This window comes from Solanum pennellii, chromosome 6, assembly GCF_001406875.1.
Source record: "Solanum pennellii chromosome 6, SPENNV200".
In the NCBI taxonomy this organism is placed as follows: domain Eukaryota; kingdom Viridiplantae; phylum Streptophyta; class Magnoliopsida; order Solanales; family Solanaceae; genus Solanum; species Solanum pennellii.
Window position 1 is genome coordinate 54,575,960 of NC_028642.1, and position 18,728 is coordinate 54,594,687.

General features: G+C 34.3%; 2 protein-coding genes across 2 annotated transcripts; both read left to right on the forward strand.

The window, feature by feature from the left end:
* Positions 1-3,566: 3,566 nt before the first annotated feature.
* On the forward strand, positions 3,567-8,874 carry LOC107023663 (E3 ubiquitin-protein ligase SIS3-like). Its single transcript, XM_015224423.2, has 10 exons — positions 3,567-3,788; positions 3,896-3,934; positions 4,199-4,265; positions 4,352-4,425; positions 4,990-5,128; positions 5,209-5,301; positions 5,562-5,627; positions 7,186-7,305; positions 7,441-7,554; positions 8,171-8,874. The coding sequence occupies exons 1-10, from the start codon at positions 3,766-3,768 to the stop codon at positions 8,546-8,548; spliced, it is 1,113 nt and encodes a 370-aa protein (XP_015079909.1). The 5' UTR covers positions 3,567-3,765; the 3' UTR covers positions 8,549-8,874.
* An 874-nt stretch (positions 8,875-9,748) lies between these two features.
* Positions 9,749-17,861, forward strand: LOC107023163 (protein EXECUTER 2, chloroplastic). The gene is made up of 11 exons (XM_015223755.2): positions 9,749-10,193; positions 12,783-12,899; positions 13,025-13,090; positions 13,340-13,446; positions 13,521-13,602; positions 14,078-14,785; positions 15,090-15,213; positions 15,463-15,629; positions 15,709-15,783; positions 17,193-17,285; positions 17,408-17,861. Exons 1-11 carry the CDS (start codon positions 9,882-9,884, stop codon positions 17,507-17,509), a joined length of 1,953 nt encoding a protein of 650 aa, XP_015079241.1. The 5' UTR covers positions 9,749-9,881; the 3' UTR covers positions 17,510-17,861.
* Positions 17,862-18,728: the final 867 nt, after the last annotated feature.

An 18,728-nucleotide genomic window follows, 5' to 3' on the forward strand; every position in this document is an offset into this window, starting at 1 on the left:
ATCCAATATTGCGGATTAAGTAATAATTTCAAGATAACTTATTAGCCGAGCCATCATGACTTATGAGTACTAAATAACGGCTTTTTTCGCATACCAAAAGAAACAACGGTATAAAATAGATTGTTTATACATCAATTTGTGTTGAATTGTTTAAATAATAAACGCTTTTCAATTTTAACTAATCAAGCAAAAAGATAAGAAAACTAAATAGACAATTAGATATAAATATATGTATATATACATACAAGTCACTCTACACCATTTACTCGATTAATTTAAATTTACATCAAATAAATTTGCATACCTACATTCAACTCTTTGAGATAAACAATAAATCACTAATTTTTTGATTTTTTTCTCTATATTTTTCCTTTTCCCCACTTTTGGCAATAATTGAGCCATCATGTGATGTAGCCAACAAATATCATATGCAGCATGGATAAGTATTTCATTTCAACTGTTCATTTTTGGATTTTTTTTTTCTTCAACAACCTTTCTTCTATCTTTATTTAAAAACGAATTCAAAATTTTTATTATAAATAAATAAACATATAATATATAATCTAAAATTGATGTTACAAAGTCATATGAATAATTAAGATGTCCAAAAGGGATGAAACATGTGAAGCCTACTTCTTTTGACTTTTACAATTCACAAGATAAGTTCTAACATAGTGAGGGCGGATTAAAAGAAAAAATTGATAGACTTTTAAGTTAATGAGCTTTTAAAAAAAGATATATAATATTTTCAACGATTTTTATATTGAAATAAAAGATTTTATAAAATATAATATAAATTCATATGATGTAGTGTATGTTTTTTTATTAACGATGACAATGACTTAACAGACAAATCTGTGAGGTCTGTTGAGTCAAATCATATCTTATGTGCTTTGATCATGACATAAACCATAGTTTAGGACACCTAAGTTTGGACAAAGACTAAGTAATTACTAGAATTTGATTATAAGAAGTTTCCTGTGAACTTTTGATTAAGAAAAATAGACCTGATTAAACCATTCGAAATTAGTCTAATTTCTGTCTTATGTCTCTGATATGTATGAACTGTTGGCATTTGATGTGTATATTAATCAGTAGAATGTATTAGATATAGTTATAAAGAAGTATAGTGACGTATTAAAATTATGTTTATAATAAGTAGCATCAAAGAGTAGGTAGAATTATCTAATTAAATCAGATTTGAGAATATAAAAACATGTCTTTTTAAAAAAAAAAATTAAAAATAGATGAATAGATTTTTGGGCCAAATATACCTGATCCGACTGACAGCCCAGCCCATGTATCAGCCCATTTAGCGAAGCCACCAGGTGATAAAAAGAGACCGGCCCAATTCTCAAGTTCGATTACGTGGTGTAACAAATTATGGGAAACTTACATAAATATACTATGATAAAAAATTATTTATCATTTATAGTAATAATTTTTTTTTCACTTGATCACTTTAATTCATTTTTAATACATATTACAAAGATCAATTTATTATTCACATACAATACAAATTTTAATAATGAATAATACATTTATCACACATTTTAATACACTTATAATACAATGTGACAATTTTTTACCAAACAAACATGATATATTTCAAAAAATAATTATAATTAATATATATTGCATACATAATTCACTTTTAATACATATGACAGATTTAATAAAGCATTGTTATAAATGATAATAAACAAAAATTGTTGCTAAGATCAGTAATTATTTTTTAAAATGTATTAATTTTTGTAATTTTTCCACTAATTTAATATGTATTATGTATTTAATAGAAAAAATTATGCTTAATAACTAATATTTAAATAATATTAAATGTTATAGCTATTTTTTTGAAAAATTATGATTCGTAGTCATAGTTTTCTTAATTTTTTTAAATTTAATTTGTGTAATTCACTCAAAATTGTATAATTCATCTGATAATATAAATTATAATCTTTTAGGGGTGGGCATTCGGTATTTCAATTCGGTTTCGAATTTTTCTTTTTTGTTTTTTCGGTTTTCAGTTATTGTAAATTGTGTACCGAATACCAAACCAAAGTATTTCGGTTCGATTCGATTTTTGTCTTTTCGATTTTTATTAATTGTGTATCGAATACCTGACTTGGCTGGCCGCCGGTTGAAGACTTGAAGTCGCTGCAGGCGACGGCTGCTGCTGGCGCCTGGCGGCTGCTGCTACTGCCTGAAAGAGGAAGAGGAAAAAGAGGAAGAGCTGTTGCCTGCAAGAGGAATAGGAGGCTGCAAGATGAATATTAAAAATTAAATTAGGAATAGGGACATTACACAGGGTTTCACATTCTTTTTCTTTTTTTTAAAGATTATTTAACATTAATAATTATTAATCAATATAATATAAATGTAATATAAATTATAGTATAATATTTCGATTTAAATCGAAATATCGAAAATCAAAATAATACGTACCGAAAATCGAATCGAAATACTGAAAAATATAAAAAAGTAAACCGAATACCGAACCGAAAACTGAAATATCGAAATTGAAATTCTGAAAAAATTCAATTCGGTTGGGTGTTTCATTTTTCCGGTGTTTGTGCCCACTCCTATAATCTTTTATATGCTTATCCTAACTATTTATTTATGTTTATTGAAAAATTATATTCTGTTTTTATTGCAAGCGAAATATACAAATGAAGTTCTAAAATTTTTCTAAATGTATAAATGGTATATACTTACCCTATTTGTATATTAGCATATATAAACCGCGTGAAATATGCAAATCAGGGCCTACATAGTATATAAACTATAACTATAAATCACAATTGTCGATACTATAGCATACACTATATAAATTTTGTAGTATCAAGTAGTATTTTACAATTGATAAAGGGAAAAGAGTATGATATATTCATTTGTTTTGCCGTTTAAAGCTGATATACCCATGTTATAAAAGTGATTCATATATATCTTTACTGTTATACAAATGACTCACATATACCCTTTTCCTCTAACAGAAGTGAAAACATTAATTTTAATTTAATCTTTTAATTATTAAAAAAAATAAAATATAATTCATATGGGTATATTTGATCCTTCTCACGCATATTATTTTTGACTTTTTTTTTGTTTCAATAACTAATTTAAATTTATTATTTTGATGATTAAATTTATTTATACTTTACTATTTTTTTGTAAATTTTATTATAGAATCCCCATTCACTTTATTTCTATAAATATAAAAACCAAATTACAATATAGCTGTAGAAAAATATAATTTTAAAATTTTCTTTACACTAAAATTAAAAAAAACAAACTTGAATAATAATAAGAAAAAAGTAAAAAAAGATATATTTTGTTTTCACTTCAATTAAATAAACAATATATGTGAGGTGCTTTTGTAATGATAAAGATATATGTGAATTATATTTTTATAAGAATAAGAATATATACGAGTTACTTTAATAACTAAAATATATGACAAAGTTGACAGATATATCATTATCTTTTTTCCCATAAATAAATAAATAAATAAAATAAAATAAAAATTTTACATAATTTTTTTTATATATGTGGACAAGTATATAATTTGGATGACATCAGACATTCTTCTTCAGTCTGGAGAATTCTTTACTTTCCCTTTTTCACGACAGCCTTCAAATCTGTTCAAAATTGTTCCTTCAATACATATCTACTCATCGATTCCTGAACGGTAGCATTAGCGGAGAATAAAAAAGTTCGAATTTTTCTCAGTTTGGTCGCTCCAATTTCAAACATTTGCTTACGGAAATGAAAGGGGCAGATTTTAAATGGTCAGTTCTTGAAATTTTTACATCTTTTTAGTAACTCTAAAATTTGCTTTGTAAAGATTCAAGATAACGTTGTTGAGTATGTTTGGTGTTGAAACTGAATTTTGCAGGTACGATGGGTTCTTCCTGTCAATGTTAGCAACCAGTATGTATCCTTTTTCAATATTCATTCTGTAAATGGGAGGTACCCTGGATGCTGAATTGGGGTTTCCATCTGTAGTTTCATTGCTAGTGTCTCACTGTCTTGGGGGTTCTGTTTTTTTTGAAAAAAATTGGGGGTAGGGGATTACTAGGTGAGGAATGGAACTGTTGCCAGATAGCCAAGCAACTGAGCTACTAAGATTCCCAGGCTAGTATATTTGGTGTTCCTTGTCTTGAATTGTTTTATCTTTCCTTAACTGTTTCTTTATTAGAATCATTGTGGCGATAAATTGGAAGCGGTACCATCTTTGTATATATCCGTTGCACATTTGGATTGTGGTGGGTATAAAAACAATGCTGTTTACTGAAAATTGCTGTAGTATTTTTTTGGGAAGATTCAGTTGTTTTTCCTTTTGCTGATACAGGTTGACTACACAACAGTGTTTCTTTTTCGTCTCTTGATGTTTGTTGATAATGGACTTGCTGCTGGAATGGGATTGTAAGTTCACCTCTCTAGGACTATAGTATATACTTCCATTTTTTCTTACAAAAAGTCATTACTTGTCTTCTCCTTCGTCCCGAGCTAATTTTACGAGTTTTTCCCTCATTAAGAGTCTGTTAATTTTGATATTACTCTTACCTAGTTGGTTGACAATCTACTCTTTTGTGCATGCAGTATGAATATCATGCAGAGTTAGTGGTGGAGCCAGGAATCCAAATAAGAGTTTGAAAGAAAAAAAATCATACAAAGGGATTCAACAACTTATATATATGCTCCCAGAAAAAAAAAAGCATTTTAATTTGCCCTATTTTCATAGTATAATTTTTCATGTGTCCCTGTCCGGAGTTGTTACTTTGATTGGGAGTATCCTTTAGAATTATGTTTGATGTTCAACCCTCTCACCTTTTAATCAAAGCTAGTGGTGACACATGACATTAATAGTTAGTGGATTTTCATTAAATTATTTTGGTTAACATGAGGATCTTATATTCATTTCCTTACTCGATATGAATCATGGTTTCAGATGACAAGGACTGAAGTATAGGTGTTATTAAATTTTAGGGATTTGGGTTGGCAGCAGAGATACAGTCGCTTTCGTGGAAGAATAGTTGTTCTTTCAATTCTTGCCCTGTTTCTGTATCCTTTTCTTTGGGCTTGGACCATTATTGGGACTTTATGGTTCACTAGCGCGAGAAACTGTGTAAGTTCCCGAAGATCTCATTGACTTTAGATGTTCTGGTTTGAAACCTTAGGATTGATATGACTGTTGAATTCTTTCAGTTGCCAGAAGAAGGTCAAAAGTGGGGTTTCCTTATTTGGTTGCTGTTCAGCTACTGTGGACTCATTGGCATAGCTTGCATATCAATTGGGAAGGTTAGTCTTCCAGGGCAAAAACTAGTCCAAAACGTTTAACTGATTACCTGATTCATTTCGACAGCATTGTTGGCCTCCTCTTCCCCAAAAAATCGGTGAGACGACCTGTAAGAAAAATAGTAACCTTTAATACCCCCAACTTATTATTTCTTGGGGTAATTTTGTTGTACGTACGCATAGAAGTGCACGGTCTAACAAATGACTTTTATGCATTTGAAGTGATACCAATACTTTATTAAGTGTCAAATTTCTCTTTGCAGTGGTTAACTAGAAGGCAAGCCCATTCTTTACGTGCTCAACAAGGAATTCCTACTTCCGAATTCGGGGTATGCTTTAGAACCTAAATTGTATTGTTATATCGTGATCATTATTAATAGCTAAAATTTTGTGGTAACCCATGCTATCTCTCGATGTTATAATTGATTTTTCCTTCAAAGTTTGAAGGTCCCATAACTCCATTTTCTTGGCTTACATGTGAAAAGATAATGATCGTAGTTTGCATTGCTAGCCTTGCTTTGGACTTGTGTAAGCTGCTCTCTTTTGATTCAGATTTTTGTGTGTTGGAAGTTTCCTAACCCCCCTTCCACCAGCTGTTTGCATAGAAGTACCAAAAATTGAAATGAAAAAGAAAATCAAAGTGGTATACATTTTTCTAATATCTCATGGGGATTAATGCACTTTAACGACATCGAATTTCTTTAAGCTATGAAGCTACGTGTCTGTGAATTGACCTTTGGTTGGTGAAAATTAGGCATGGTCTAATATACAAAGAGATGACGTGGATCTTTCTTGGTGCTTCAAGGAGTTCAGTTGAAGTTTGAGGCTAACTACTGTCTCAAATGAGCCGCTTAGTCAATGGAGTCATATAGCTGACTGAACTAGTTTTTGATTGAAGCATAGTTGGTGTATTGATATTTGTTGTAATTAAGCTTATTGACACAAATCTTGATCTTGTAAAAATTGTGTAAAGCTGCAAATTGGTGCCTCTTTCCATTGAAAATTCTAGTGCACGAATGATATTAGAATACTAACGCATAAACTTTATCATGTCATATCTGACTTGGGCATGAAATCAGAGTGATTAAAAAATAGGATTACAGAAAGCTCCTAGCACTCGTGCCACAAGAACTGCAACTGCAACTGTCTTTCCTTTCCTTATACACATTAATGGTAGTACTCTGTAGTTGTCACTACTATATCTTCTAATTTTTTTGGTTAAATATCACGGTCTTGTGCATCTTGTTGTATAGATCTTGATAAGTATAAGACATATTAGCTTAACTAATGGTCTGATCTTAAGGTTCGGATGGTTGTTCCAATTCAAGCATCGCAGGAGTAAGATGATCAATTCCGAGTTACTTTACTGGATATATACTATTTCCGCGGGGAGATTTACAATTAAATAGAAGTGTTTATTGTAAGATATTTTGCATGATATAATCTAGTAAATTTATTCACTAATCAGCACTTTAACAATTTTGTTTTCGTAAGCTAGTTTTAGGAAGTTACGGCAATGTCAAGAATGAACTCAAACAATTTAAGTTGTTCAGATTAGTTTGTTACTTCTTTTGAGGCCGAGTGCAACTGGACTCTATCTAATTTTTTAGGTTTTAGAGTTTGAACTTTCGTAGTGTCAAGTGTCCCAAATTAGGTGAGGGTATAAGCTGTAATATCCTTATATGGTCTTAGACAATCTTCACGTTGTGAGCTAGATTTAGAGTCAAGTTCAAGGCCCATTTTTCTTAAAATGGTATCACTCCCGACTCGTTTTTCTTAACACATAGTTTGACGTCGGTAATGGATGTCTGATTTTGCTTCTCATAGAATGATATAGTAATTAGAGATTTGTTTCTGTTGACATGTTTAACCTTTGCCTCAATACAGGTGCTGGTTGACATGATCAGAGTGCCAGATTGGACTTTTGCAGCAGCAGGACAGGAGATGAGAGCAATGGGCCCTGATGCTACTTCTTATCATCCAGGACTTTACTTAACCCAAGCTCAGGTAACAAGTAACATTTTACTATCAATAGCTGGAGTCACTAGTCAGTGGTCATCATAAATCTCCATGCTACGCTTGGTCAACTGAAATCCTTTTGGATCATCCTAACTTGGTGGTATCTCTCTATTTGGCACACAGACAGAAGCAGTGGAAGCACTCATTCAGGAACTGCCAAAGTTCTGCCTGAAGGCTGTTCCTACTGACTGTAGCGAGTGCCCTATCTGTTTGGAAGAGTTTCGCATGGGAAATGAGGTAACTGTCCCTCTTGTGTAAATACTACTTTATTGTACTTCTTGAAAAAAAATAAAACTTATGGTTAACCTTTTCTCTTCCATCATGTCCTTAAAAATAACTTTACTGAAATTGTAAACATTTTGTAGAGCATTCTCAAGTGTGTTTAAATCCATACCATGATGTAATGATTCCGGCAAAATTATATTTGAGTACCTAGCCAATGCTCCAGCACACTAACTTTATGGAAGTCGAATTAATTCCTTAATATCCTTACAGAGTAAATTAGATCAAATTGTGTGTGACTACTGGAGATATAATTTAAAGGTGCCTGCTCAATTAGTATGGAAGTGTTTTCTTTCATGTAATGTCCATATCCCCAGCTCACTCTCAGAAAAAAACAAAAGCATAACTGTTAAGTAGGATAATTTGCGTTTGGATTCACTTTTGAGGAGATTCTGCCTTGTCGATTCACTTTTTTTTTATTACTCAGCCTACAGATTATACTTGAGTTTGGGGATATTGCTGAGGTTGAATGCATACTGATTTTGATTAAGCAGTATGCATACGAATCTTACATCCGTGCTTAATTTAGGCAGGAGTATTGCTTTATCTTACTACAAGATTTCATATGCAGGTTCGTGGTCTGCCTTGTGCTCACAACTTTCACGTGGAATGTATTGATGAATGGCTTCGCCTTAACGTGAAATGCCCTAGATGCCGCTCTTCTGTCTTTCCAAATCTTGATCTCAGTGCTTTATCCAATATCCGAACCGATTCAGAGGGGTCAACAGCCAATGTTGTGACAGCAGCACAGTATGTGAGATCTCAACCCTCCAGCCAGAGCTATCTGCTAAGAATGCAAGGTTTGCTCCGCCCTGTACGCACACAGGATGCTGGCGTGGGCAGTGAGGTTGATCCAGCTGATAGCAGCAACCAAGCATCCACACCTCATAGTCACGGATTCGTGGAACCAGTACAAGTTATAGTGGAACAGTCCCCAAGGGAGCAATAACCATACTTCCTGAGGAGGTTCTTTACTTTTTCAAATGTCTAACTTGATGATTCCTAACAACTTATAGCCATTGTCAAGTGTTCAAAGTGGTTTCTCATTGCAACCAAATTTCGTCAACTGGAAATGTGGTAGCAATGATTTATGTTCACAGCCAGCTTGTTCTGATGGAACAATATATGTTTGTTTTACCACGAGTCATATCGATTAATTCAGATACTGTTTTTTTTGTGTTTAAATGAACCTTCAAGACTTTGTTTCCCATTACTAAAACTGCAGAAGTAACACAATCTGGTGCTACTTGTTAATACTAAAGTAGTTATATACTATTTTATGTGTTCTAGGAAAAACAGCTCTCTCCATGTTGATAATCAACTTCAAGTGTAACAAGCAGCTCAATGCTACAAGGAATATATGTTGTCTATTTTCAAAATCAAATCAATTGATAAGGCCATGAAACTGCATGTAATTTGCCACATGGTTTCCAATTCTTATCATAAAGTATGATGTGACTTCAACAGTCTACCTTCTCTTTTTTTTGGGCTAAAACTTAAACAGTCTACTTGATTTGCACTAGCAAAGTTAAATTAATCTCAAGAACCACTTGTAAATAGACGACGCATCTGTCCTTTTTGGAACAAACATTACACTTGGGCCCTGCTGTACAGCTGTTGTCTATAATTTATACTGTATTAAGTTATAATGTATTTTCTCCGTCGTAGTTTATATGAATCACTTTTTTTTAAGTCAAGTTTTAGAAAAAATGACACGCTTATATATTTAATAAAAGTTTAACTTTAAAATATTCATTTTATCCTTAGTGAAATAATTTACAGTCACATTAACATTTGTGGCTTATTTTAGATCACAAATTTCAAAAGTTATTGTTTTTCTTCTTAAATTTCATGTCGAGTTAAATTATGTCATATAAATTGAAATGGATGAAGTATAAGTTATAATGTTCTAGTGTGCATATTAATAAATTCTGACATATTTTTAGATATAAGATTGAAATTCATGGTATCTAATTAAAAATATGCTTGATAAAAAGCGTATTCTTTTAAACGGGGTCTTATATAACACAAATTTAAAATAATTAGCCGATTCAGATTAATCGGACTTCAATTCAATTGAGGTTAGTAATGAAGATAAAATAAAAATGTGAAAGAAAAACAAGAAGAATAGGCCCCAGTGGTCCTTGTGCAAAACCATTAAGTCTCTCTCTCTGTTTTTCTAATCAGCCGTAAATTATCTTCTTTTATCCACAAAATACAAACACCATTTCCAAAGACTCCATAGAAGATCTCTTCGAAGAAGAAGAAGAAGAAGAGTAAATATGGCGATGGCCAACGCTTGGGCTGCGGCGGGACACGTCACCGTCCGTCCTTCGCTATCTTCTTCATCACCTTCTTCTACTTATTTCGTTAATTTTCCAAATAAATCATTTCTTAAAAACCCCAAAAACTCCAGGCTTTGTTGCCGATGCGTTACTGTAAACAACACCGCAACTCCTTCTGCTGATGAAAATTGTAACAATACTTGCTTCGCTTCTTCTTCTTCTTCGACATCGTTAGATTGGGATTGGAATCGGTGGACTCGCTATTTCTCTGAAATTGAACAAGTTGAGAGCTATGCCTCTGTGTTAAAGGTACCTTCTTTCTTATCCCTTTCTCGTATGGTCAATCAACTAATACTTATTATTTCAAAAAGTCACTTTTCTCGATTCCAACTTTTTTTCAACTGAGAAAGTGACTTTATGAGATAATATCTATTAATTGAGGGACTGAAATCAACTCTGTATTTTGATGAAATTGGTATTATGTGTTGCATCTTTTGGAGTCTCTGTAACCAAGGTATTAGTTGTTGTTGCTATGTTTAACTAAGGTCTTTGTTTGCTGCGGGACTTTTTAGTTTGGTTAGCAGTCTGTTATATATTGAGTGTGAGATTTGGTGAGTCTGTAAAAGATATCTTATTTTTCCGAATAACCACAAATTCTTGATATTTGAGTCAATGGGCTCAATTAGAGCTGAATAGATATTGAGTATTCATATACTTGAGCTGAGGGTCTTTTAGGAACAACCACTCTACCTCCACGAGGTAGTGGTAAGGCTTGCGTGCACTCTACTCTCCCTAGACTCCACTTGTGGGATTTCTCTGGATATGTTGTTGGTATGTAGTTGACTCTAACTGGTTCTGGATTAAGGATATCTGCTGCAGTTTTGTCAAGTAATATTTTTTAGCATCAGGTGCTTCTGTGGACCACCAAAGATTTTCCTGAATCCATGTTAAATTCCTTTTTTTTTTTGCTTTTGAACTTGAGAAACTGTATCTATAAGAATGGAAGCTTCAACATCTTAGTGGAAGCTCAGAAGTCTATGATGTAGTTTCTTTGAATTCCGATACCCATAGAATTATGTTTTTAATCAAGTATATGGTTCATAGTTTGTGGAGATGAACTTCACACTTGCTTGTTGCTAATTAGACATGCTTATAAAACAAAGAAAGAGGATGAGCAATGACCATAGAGAAATGTAGTTTGGCCGTCTTCATAGGAAGATAAGGAGGAGTTACGAAAGGTTTATGCTTTCTGTTCATAGCTTAATAGATGTGAGTGGCGCTAATAGGTGCATCCTACCTTTCTAATTCATGTACGCTCCATTGCATATGTCCCACACTGTTGATGGAAGAATAAAGTAAAAGACTACTGGATTGGTCCCTTCTGCTTATACCCTTTGTGACAATCATAAATGCACAAGCTAGAAAGCAAGAAGACAAGTCTTTCTTCTTTTCCTATTTTATTAGCTAAAAGAAAGTTGAGTTATCTGATCCCTCACCTCGTCATTTTGCTTTCGGAAATTTTATTATTTCCTGTTGCTTCTGTTATTAAGAAGGAATCTATAACTAACTAGCTATGATTAAACAAATTTTATTATTTCCTGTTGCTTCTGTTATTAAGAAGGAATCTAGAACTAACTAGCTATGATTAAACTTTCACATTTATGATTTTGAAACCAGTATATCACCAAGGACAGAAAAAAAACTTCAGCAGCTGATTGTTATGGAATTTGTATACTTTGGGCAGTTAGCTGTGTCCTATGTTTAAGTTGTTGACTAACCGATCTATCAAGGCCAAGAGTACCCTGAGGAGGTAGTCTCTTGTACGGTGAGGCATTCTTCCCTCACCCACTTAGTGTTGGTATATCAACAGTTCACGCAAGAATCGACAGGAAGTCTTGTGCTAAAAAAACTGCCTCAAGGAGTAGAGAAGGGGATAGAATATAACGACCCGAGGCTGTCGTATTCTTCCAATGTGGGACATGGGAAAAGGTCCTGTTGTATGAACAACTGACAAAGAGGGACTCACAGTTCCATATTCAAGATATTGAATTATCTCTGACCAGCTGCTTGACAATCCAATTCAGAAAAACCGCTAGAAGTGTGTAAAGGTGTCATTTTAGAAACTGGGCAGCAGGAAAAAAAATTTAGAAAGAGTAATAGGGAGTTGACAGAGTTGGTCTGCATGCAATTTATAATGCAATGCATCTCTTTATATGTCCCTAAAGAATGAATATCTTGCTTAACCACTCTCTAAAACCAAGTTTAGCAGTACAAATCAGCGTTGGCATGCCACTTCTTCATTATTTTCTTGTCCAGATGAAACTCCTCAGTTCTTATAAAAGAGGAGAAATAATTGTTTTCCAGTTGTTTCTAGGACAGGTAGACATCACATATATGGTCTCCATATTTTAATTTGCAATTACTAGAAATAGGTGGGTAGATGGGAACTTACGAGTTGATTGTACTTTATAACATCACACTTCAGTTCCCTAGTGAAGAATTTAGATACATTGTGATCCATTTGTCTATTCTTTCCACTGGTATATCCACCATGCACTGGTCCAAGAAACTCTTCTAGACAACCAAGAAAATGGTAAACACGTTCTTGTCTGATTGGTCGTCATATTCAATTGATATTTGATTTTCTTTTCTGCTGCTTTTCCGTCATATAAGCGACCGCCAAATGTTTCCTCTTATATTATCATGAGCAGATCCTGTTTATTGATTACTGATAGCAATTTAGTATGCTTCTTTTAAATGTTTTGAGAAGGTTCCCTATGGAACATGTGGTTCCGATGTAAAAGAAATTCAGATGGTTTTGTTTTTTAAATTAAAAATGTCCCAGGAAGCTCTATTCCTATGAGTTCTAACTGGTTGTATGTTAACTATGTTTTACAGTTTCAACTTGAAGAAGCTATAGAAAAGGAAGACTTTGAAGAAGCTGCAAAATTGAAAGCATCTATTGCAGAAGCTACATCGAAGGACTCAGTTGCTGAAATTATGTCCATGTTGAAGGTATAAATTGCAGTTAAATAGCATTAAGTTCCCATTATCCACAGTTTCTAACTGTCTCCATTGGACACTGGTCCTTACTTGCATCTGGATATTGTCAATGATTTCTTTTTTCCTTCTGCCTCCAGAATGCAATAGATGAAGAGCGTTATCATGATGCTTCAAGATTGTGCCAAAGTACGGGAAGTGGCTTGGTAATACTTATCATCTAACACTTAAATCTGTAGGCTCCTTAGTGAGCCTTGTTGTACAACCACATTACTAGCATAAAACAATGCATGCAATTTTTAAAATTTATTTATAATGTATCAAATCTGTGTTTGAGTCTTTTTATCTCTATATACGATAGAGATAGATTACCTTTTTACTTTAGAACCACCTGTATAGTTATGTTAAGTTCATTCTTGACCTTCCCTCACCTCTTATTTCACTTCAAACTGCAGGTTGGTTGGTGGGTTGGGTATTCAAAAGATTCAGATGATCCATTTGGTAGACTAATACGTATTACTCCAGGTGTGGGCAGATTTATCGGCAGAAGTTTTACTCCAAAGTAAGAATACAAAGCTGGAAGTTAAAGCTGCTGTCATTTATTTGATTTTTGATGAATTGAGTTGGTAATTTCAGACAGTTGGTCAAAGCCTCTCCTGGAACTCCACTGTTTGAGATTTTTGTTGTCAAAGATGGAAATAACACTTACAACATGCAGGTGATGTGCAACTGTGATTAATTTTTATCTTTTAACTTTGCTGGTGTCTATTATTTGTCTTTCACTGAGCTACCAAGAAAATGAGGATTTCCTTTCAGATTTCTTGATATTTAAATCCTCATGTTGACAGTCTTAAATGTATTTTTGTTATAAAGTGGACAATAAGCAGATTTCCACTTGTGCACCAAGTAATAGCTTGTTTTGTGTCATTATACCAATCCATCGTGATAATCAGAACATTGTGCTTGGAAGGTTTCACTATGTTTCCAAGATGAGCTGACTCACTGTTACCTTTTCCTAAATTCAAATAAAAAAAATATTGCTTTCAGTTACTAGTCATATTTAGGTGTACTCTGATAACTATCAGTGTCTTGCACTTTATCTAAATGTTGCTGCTGTTCAGGGTTGATTCTATATGTTATACTGTCACCTTGACTGTGTTAATGCTGCTTCTGATGTCTGTTACCCCTGCCAGGTGGTGTTGTTGCAGCGAGCCAAAGGAAGTGCAGCAAGTTCAAGCCCGTCATCCAAGTTGAAGCCAATGAAGGGACCTTCATCTGCTGAAATTGAGAACAGAGCTGTAATTGATGTTAAAGTAGATGAAGCAGAAGCAGAAGCAGAAAAAAGCAATGAGAAGAGCATAGATTTTGAGGGAGCTGCTGAAGAGGGAATAAGAAGTGTGATAAATTTTCTTAAAGATAAAATACCTGATCTGAAAGTGAAAGTAATGAAAGTCAATATTACTGAAGAAATGACAGATGATGGTGATTCAGTGAAGCAATTTCTGGAAGAAGAAGATGAGAACACTATTTCCAGTGAGGAGACAGATGAAACAACTACTGATTTGGATAACATGAATTCCGACCGAGTCACAGTAGGAGGAGATAGTGGCACAAGTGAAGAAGGAAAAACTGTAGATACCAAGCTTTTTGTTGGGGGTGTATTACATAATAAAGAAGACAATCCATTAAAGGATGAGTTTGTTCGTTTCCCTGTTGAGATCAAAGATGTGGCAAGGGATTCCTTTGTGCTTCACATCCCTAAGAGACCTGGAGAACATGATGCTGAAGAAAATACTGCGTCAAGCGTTAATGAGGCAGCTATTGCAGCTCAGAGTATCTCTGAACTAATGCCTCCTGATGTGGCCAAGGCATTTTGGAGTTCTGATAAAGCTTCTTCAAAAGTATGCAAACATATTCCTAAATATAATCGTTACATTCTGCTTGTAGTTGTGGTTTGATGATATCATCTCATACCACAGTGAGTTCAGTAACAAAGTAAAATGATGGAAAATCAACCAGCTACCTCGTCATATGAAGAGATATCTGGAGAAAAGTTGTCAGGAGACTCAGTCTATTTCAGATTGTAGCCGTTCTACGTTTCTCCTTCTAGTTTAAGATTTAGCTTTTGTGTTGTCAAGATTTTATTGCTTTTGATAGTTTTAGGTGTATTGTCCTATTGATTCATAGAATTTACACTTGCTGTAGGTTTCTAGAGATGTTAAGGAGATGCTAAAGCTTGCAGTTAGTCAGGCACAGAAGCGATACAAATTATCTGAATACACAAGTTTTAGTCGAATAACCTCTCCTGGGGATTTAGATCCTTTTGAAGGTAAGACATTCCCCTGTGACCACTTCTCTCTCTTGTTATCACAAATATAAACACAAACACAGCCACGTCCCGCGCTAAATATCTCCCCCCCCCCCATATTTGCTAGACCTCCATGTAAATATGTGTTTTTATGCCTTTATTGCTTTGTTTGTCTTTTTAAAATCAAATCCTAAACTAGGAGAGAGAGACGGGGAGAGAGCTAGATATGTGGGACTTTGTCAGTAATGTAGTTTTTTCTCTTAATTCTAGGTCTATATGTTGGTGCATTTGGACCTTATGGAACTGAGGTAGTGCAATTAAGGCGGAAATATGGTAACTGGAATGTAAATGATGCTGAGAAATCCTCTAATGTGGAGTTCTTTGAGTATGTTGAGGCGGTAAAGCTAACAGGGGATATCAATGTGCCTGCTGGCGAGGTTCGATTGTTCACTCTGAAGGTTGTTTTTTGTTTTTTTGTATGAAAGCCTAATGAGTTGTAAAGCTTTTGATTTTCAGGTGACATTTCGAGCTAAAATAAGTAAAGGAAGTCGCTTGTCCAACAGGGGGATGTATCCAGATGAACTTGGTGTGGTAAGTAACAGTTGGTCGATAATGTTTTTATGAATGACGTTTCTTATGTTATGTGGTTAGCAGTGTTTTAGCTTTCCCAGGTTGAGCAAAAATACCATTAGTATCTTCAACTGTCCCCCTTTTCATGCTATTTATTATTTGTTCCATGCTCTGATTGCCTTGAACGGTTAAGAGATACTTGCTGAAATTTATAGTTGCTATTAATAGAAGATGTTGATTTTTTATTTTTGTTTTTGAAAGAAGAGAATGTTAAAGTTTTTGTGATCGTAATTCTAAAAGAAGACTGTTTAATGGATTCAGCATTGTTTTGAGAAATTGTTTTTTTTTTTTTGAAATTGGTAACTTTGTCTATTCCTCAAAAGTCAGTACTGATACTGATCAGTATTTACAACATGTACTTCAAATCCTACTATCTTTTACTAAGTTGAGTCTAGTACATCAATTATGGAGATAGTGTCATTTGAGTATAATTGAATACACCAAAAACATACAATTTAGTTTGACTTTTTGCATACTATTCTCAACACTATCAAAAGCTCTAGAGTTCCTTTCCTTCCATATTGCCCACCATATACTAGCGGGGACAATTCTCCATCTGTCTCTATTCTTGGATTGCTTTCCTACTTCCTCCCAACTCTGGATTGCTTCTGTGATCTTGGCAGGCATGGTTCATGACATACCCTTAAGACTCAGGAATAACCTCCATAGTAGGCTTGAGAAATTGCTTTAGACCATCTACATTTTAATATGTCAAAAATTACTTCACTGCTATAGGCAGATGGAGCTAGCAATCCAATATGTGCTACTTGGTGATGATTCCTGATGGTTATGCTTTTACTCTCCGTTCAAAAGTGCTCGTGTCTCTTTCAGTAATTGATGTCATAGTGATAAATTTCAAATTGTTCATAAATCTACTTGGTATGAAATTTAGATACAATGAAAGATGACAGTAAAGGAATTCTTTCCATCCGTCTAAGACTTGGTGAATGGTGACCGTTACCTCTACTGGTATGATGTCCCAGATTCTTTTTATTGAGTGGCTTGGAGAGTGGAGACAAATATTACTACTATTACAACAACATACCCAATGTAATCCCACAAGTGTGGTATGGGGAGGGTAGTGCTTACACTGTACAAAGACCTACCCTACCTTGGAAGATAGAGAGACTGTTTCCGATATGCATGGTTTGTTTGTTTTGTGCCCATAAAGCATTAGTTGTTAACCTTGATACTGTATTACACTGATGAATGCAACTCTTCTTGGTGAGCCCTAGTTTTAGCATGACTTAGCATCAACTAATTTGGCTATATGGGAAGTCAGCTATGCATCGAGAACTAGAACAGTCAAATGATCCAGTTTAGATTGCTCCAGAATTACAGGTGTGACTCATAGTGTTTGTTTCTTCCAGCTTGCTGGTTACAAGGGTCAAGGAAGAATAGCTGAATATGGTTTCAAAAACCCAAGGTGGGTTGAGGGAGAGCTTCTACAACTCAATGGAAAGGTAATAAAACTGCTGGGAATTCTTGCTCGTCTTTTTTGTCCTTATTTTCTACCTCACAGCTTGTTGAAAGGTGTAAGTTAGAGGTCCTGGTTTCTATTCATTTCTTTGTTAATTTTCATTAGGGAATGGGGCCACACCTCAAAGGTGCAGACCTTGGCTTTCTTTATGTCATTCCGGAGCACAGCTTTCTTGTACTCTTCAATCGCTTGAAACTACCAGAGTAAAAATACAAGTTGATTGTATGACTTTGGACCCAGTTGTGTGGTTAGGCTAGGAGAAGATCATATTCCTTCTTCCAACAGGTTTTTTCCCTTTTGCCAGATAACTTTTGCAGTGTTTTTATCAGAGAGGACTCAACCTGCAATGTGATCGAAAAAAGCCAACCCTTCCCCTCCCTTTTTGCCGCTGTGAGTGTTTTGCTGTCCAATAATATGATACATCCTTTCAGTTTTCATCATAAACACTAAAAACTCATATCTTGTAATGCATTTTTTTTGTTAAGAGATGATGTGGATAATAGTATTCTAGCGGAGTTGAAATTCATATATATTAATGAGTTCCTCTTCTCTACGGTCATAGAAAGTTGTTCACATTAGCTAGCTGGAAGGCAGAATGGTGGTACACATCTTCTAGTGGCTTACTTTTTTTTCAATATAGGTAGGTAGCTTTGCTCAAAAGAAGTCCCTTTTGTGCTTCCACTCTGTAGAAAGAAAACTTCTTGGATTGTTCTCTTCTTCTTCTCTCTCTCTCTCTCACATACATACACACTCACACTCACATATACATACACACACACATATGCACCTGTTGGAATCATTAAATCACTGATCCGAGGTCATCTTGATCAAACGTTGACCGTGGTCAATCTGGAATTGCAAAAAGAATGAAATGTAAGAGAGACTTGAGAGAAAAGAATGTGATCCTTTGCTTAACTGCCATGACTACCTACCTAGGTCCCAGGAATCACATGCATTAAGAGACTTTTTCAGTTTTTACTTCCTCTTGACACTCTTATGTATGAGCTCATGTGACAATAGTTTTGAAGGATTCCATTTGGAGTAGAAAAATATTTTGTGAATACACAAAAATCTGTCTTTGTTGCAACAAAGCCTAACATGATGCTATATCTGGCCTGAAGTATGTCTATATCCTCCGACAAAACTCTATTTATCTTTGCTTGTTCGCGCTGCCGCTGGATACTGCTACTGAAGTGCTAAGAAAGTAAGAAGAGTCACAAGTTTCTGACCTTTGGTTGATTAAAATAAGAAGAGGACATTTGTTCCTTCAAAATGTAATTAAAAAAAGTTTAAAATCAATTGAAGAAAGGGACTGTTAATGGTAAATAAATATCCATCAATTTTAAAGCATGTTGGCAATTTAAAACAGTTTATGGACCCTCAAAGAGACGTGAGTTTGTTAATGAATTTTTGATTTGGCCACTTA

What these genes read in the sequence shown, in the direction of transcription:
- LOC107023163 (XM_015223755.2), top strand. Translation starts at nt 9,882, where the DNA reads ATGGCGATGGCCAACGCTTGGGCTGCGGCGGGACACGTCACCGTCCGT. An exon ending in CTGATAAAGCTTCTTCAAAA is followed by an intron (nt 14,786 to 15,089) that starts GTATGCAAACAT and finishes CACTTGCTGTAG; the next exon opens with GTTTCTAGAGATGTTAAGGA. An exon ending in TTCTACAACTCAATGGAAAG is followed by an intron (nt 17,286 to 17,407) that starts GTAATAAAACTG and finishes AATTTTCATTAG; the next exon opens with GGAATGGGGCCACACCTCAA.
- LOC107023663 (XM_015224423.2), top strand. Translation starts at nt 3,766, where the DNA reads ATGAAAGGGGCAGATTTTAAATG. An exon ending in TTCCTACTTCCGAATTCGGG is followed by an intron (nt 5,628 to 7,185) that starts GTATGCTTTAGA and finishes GCCTCAATACAG; the next exon opens with GTGCTGGTTGACATGATCAG. An exon ending in AGTTTCGCATGGGAAATGAG is followed by an intron (nt 7,555 to 8,170) that starts GTAACTGTCCCT and finishes TTTCATATGCAG; the next exon opens with GTTCGTGGTCTGCCTTGTGC.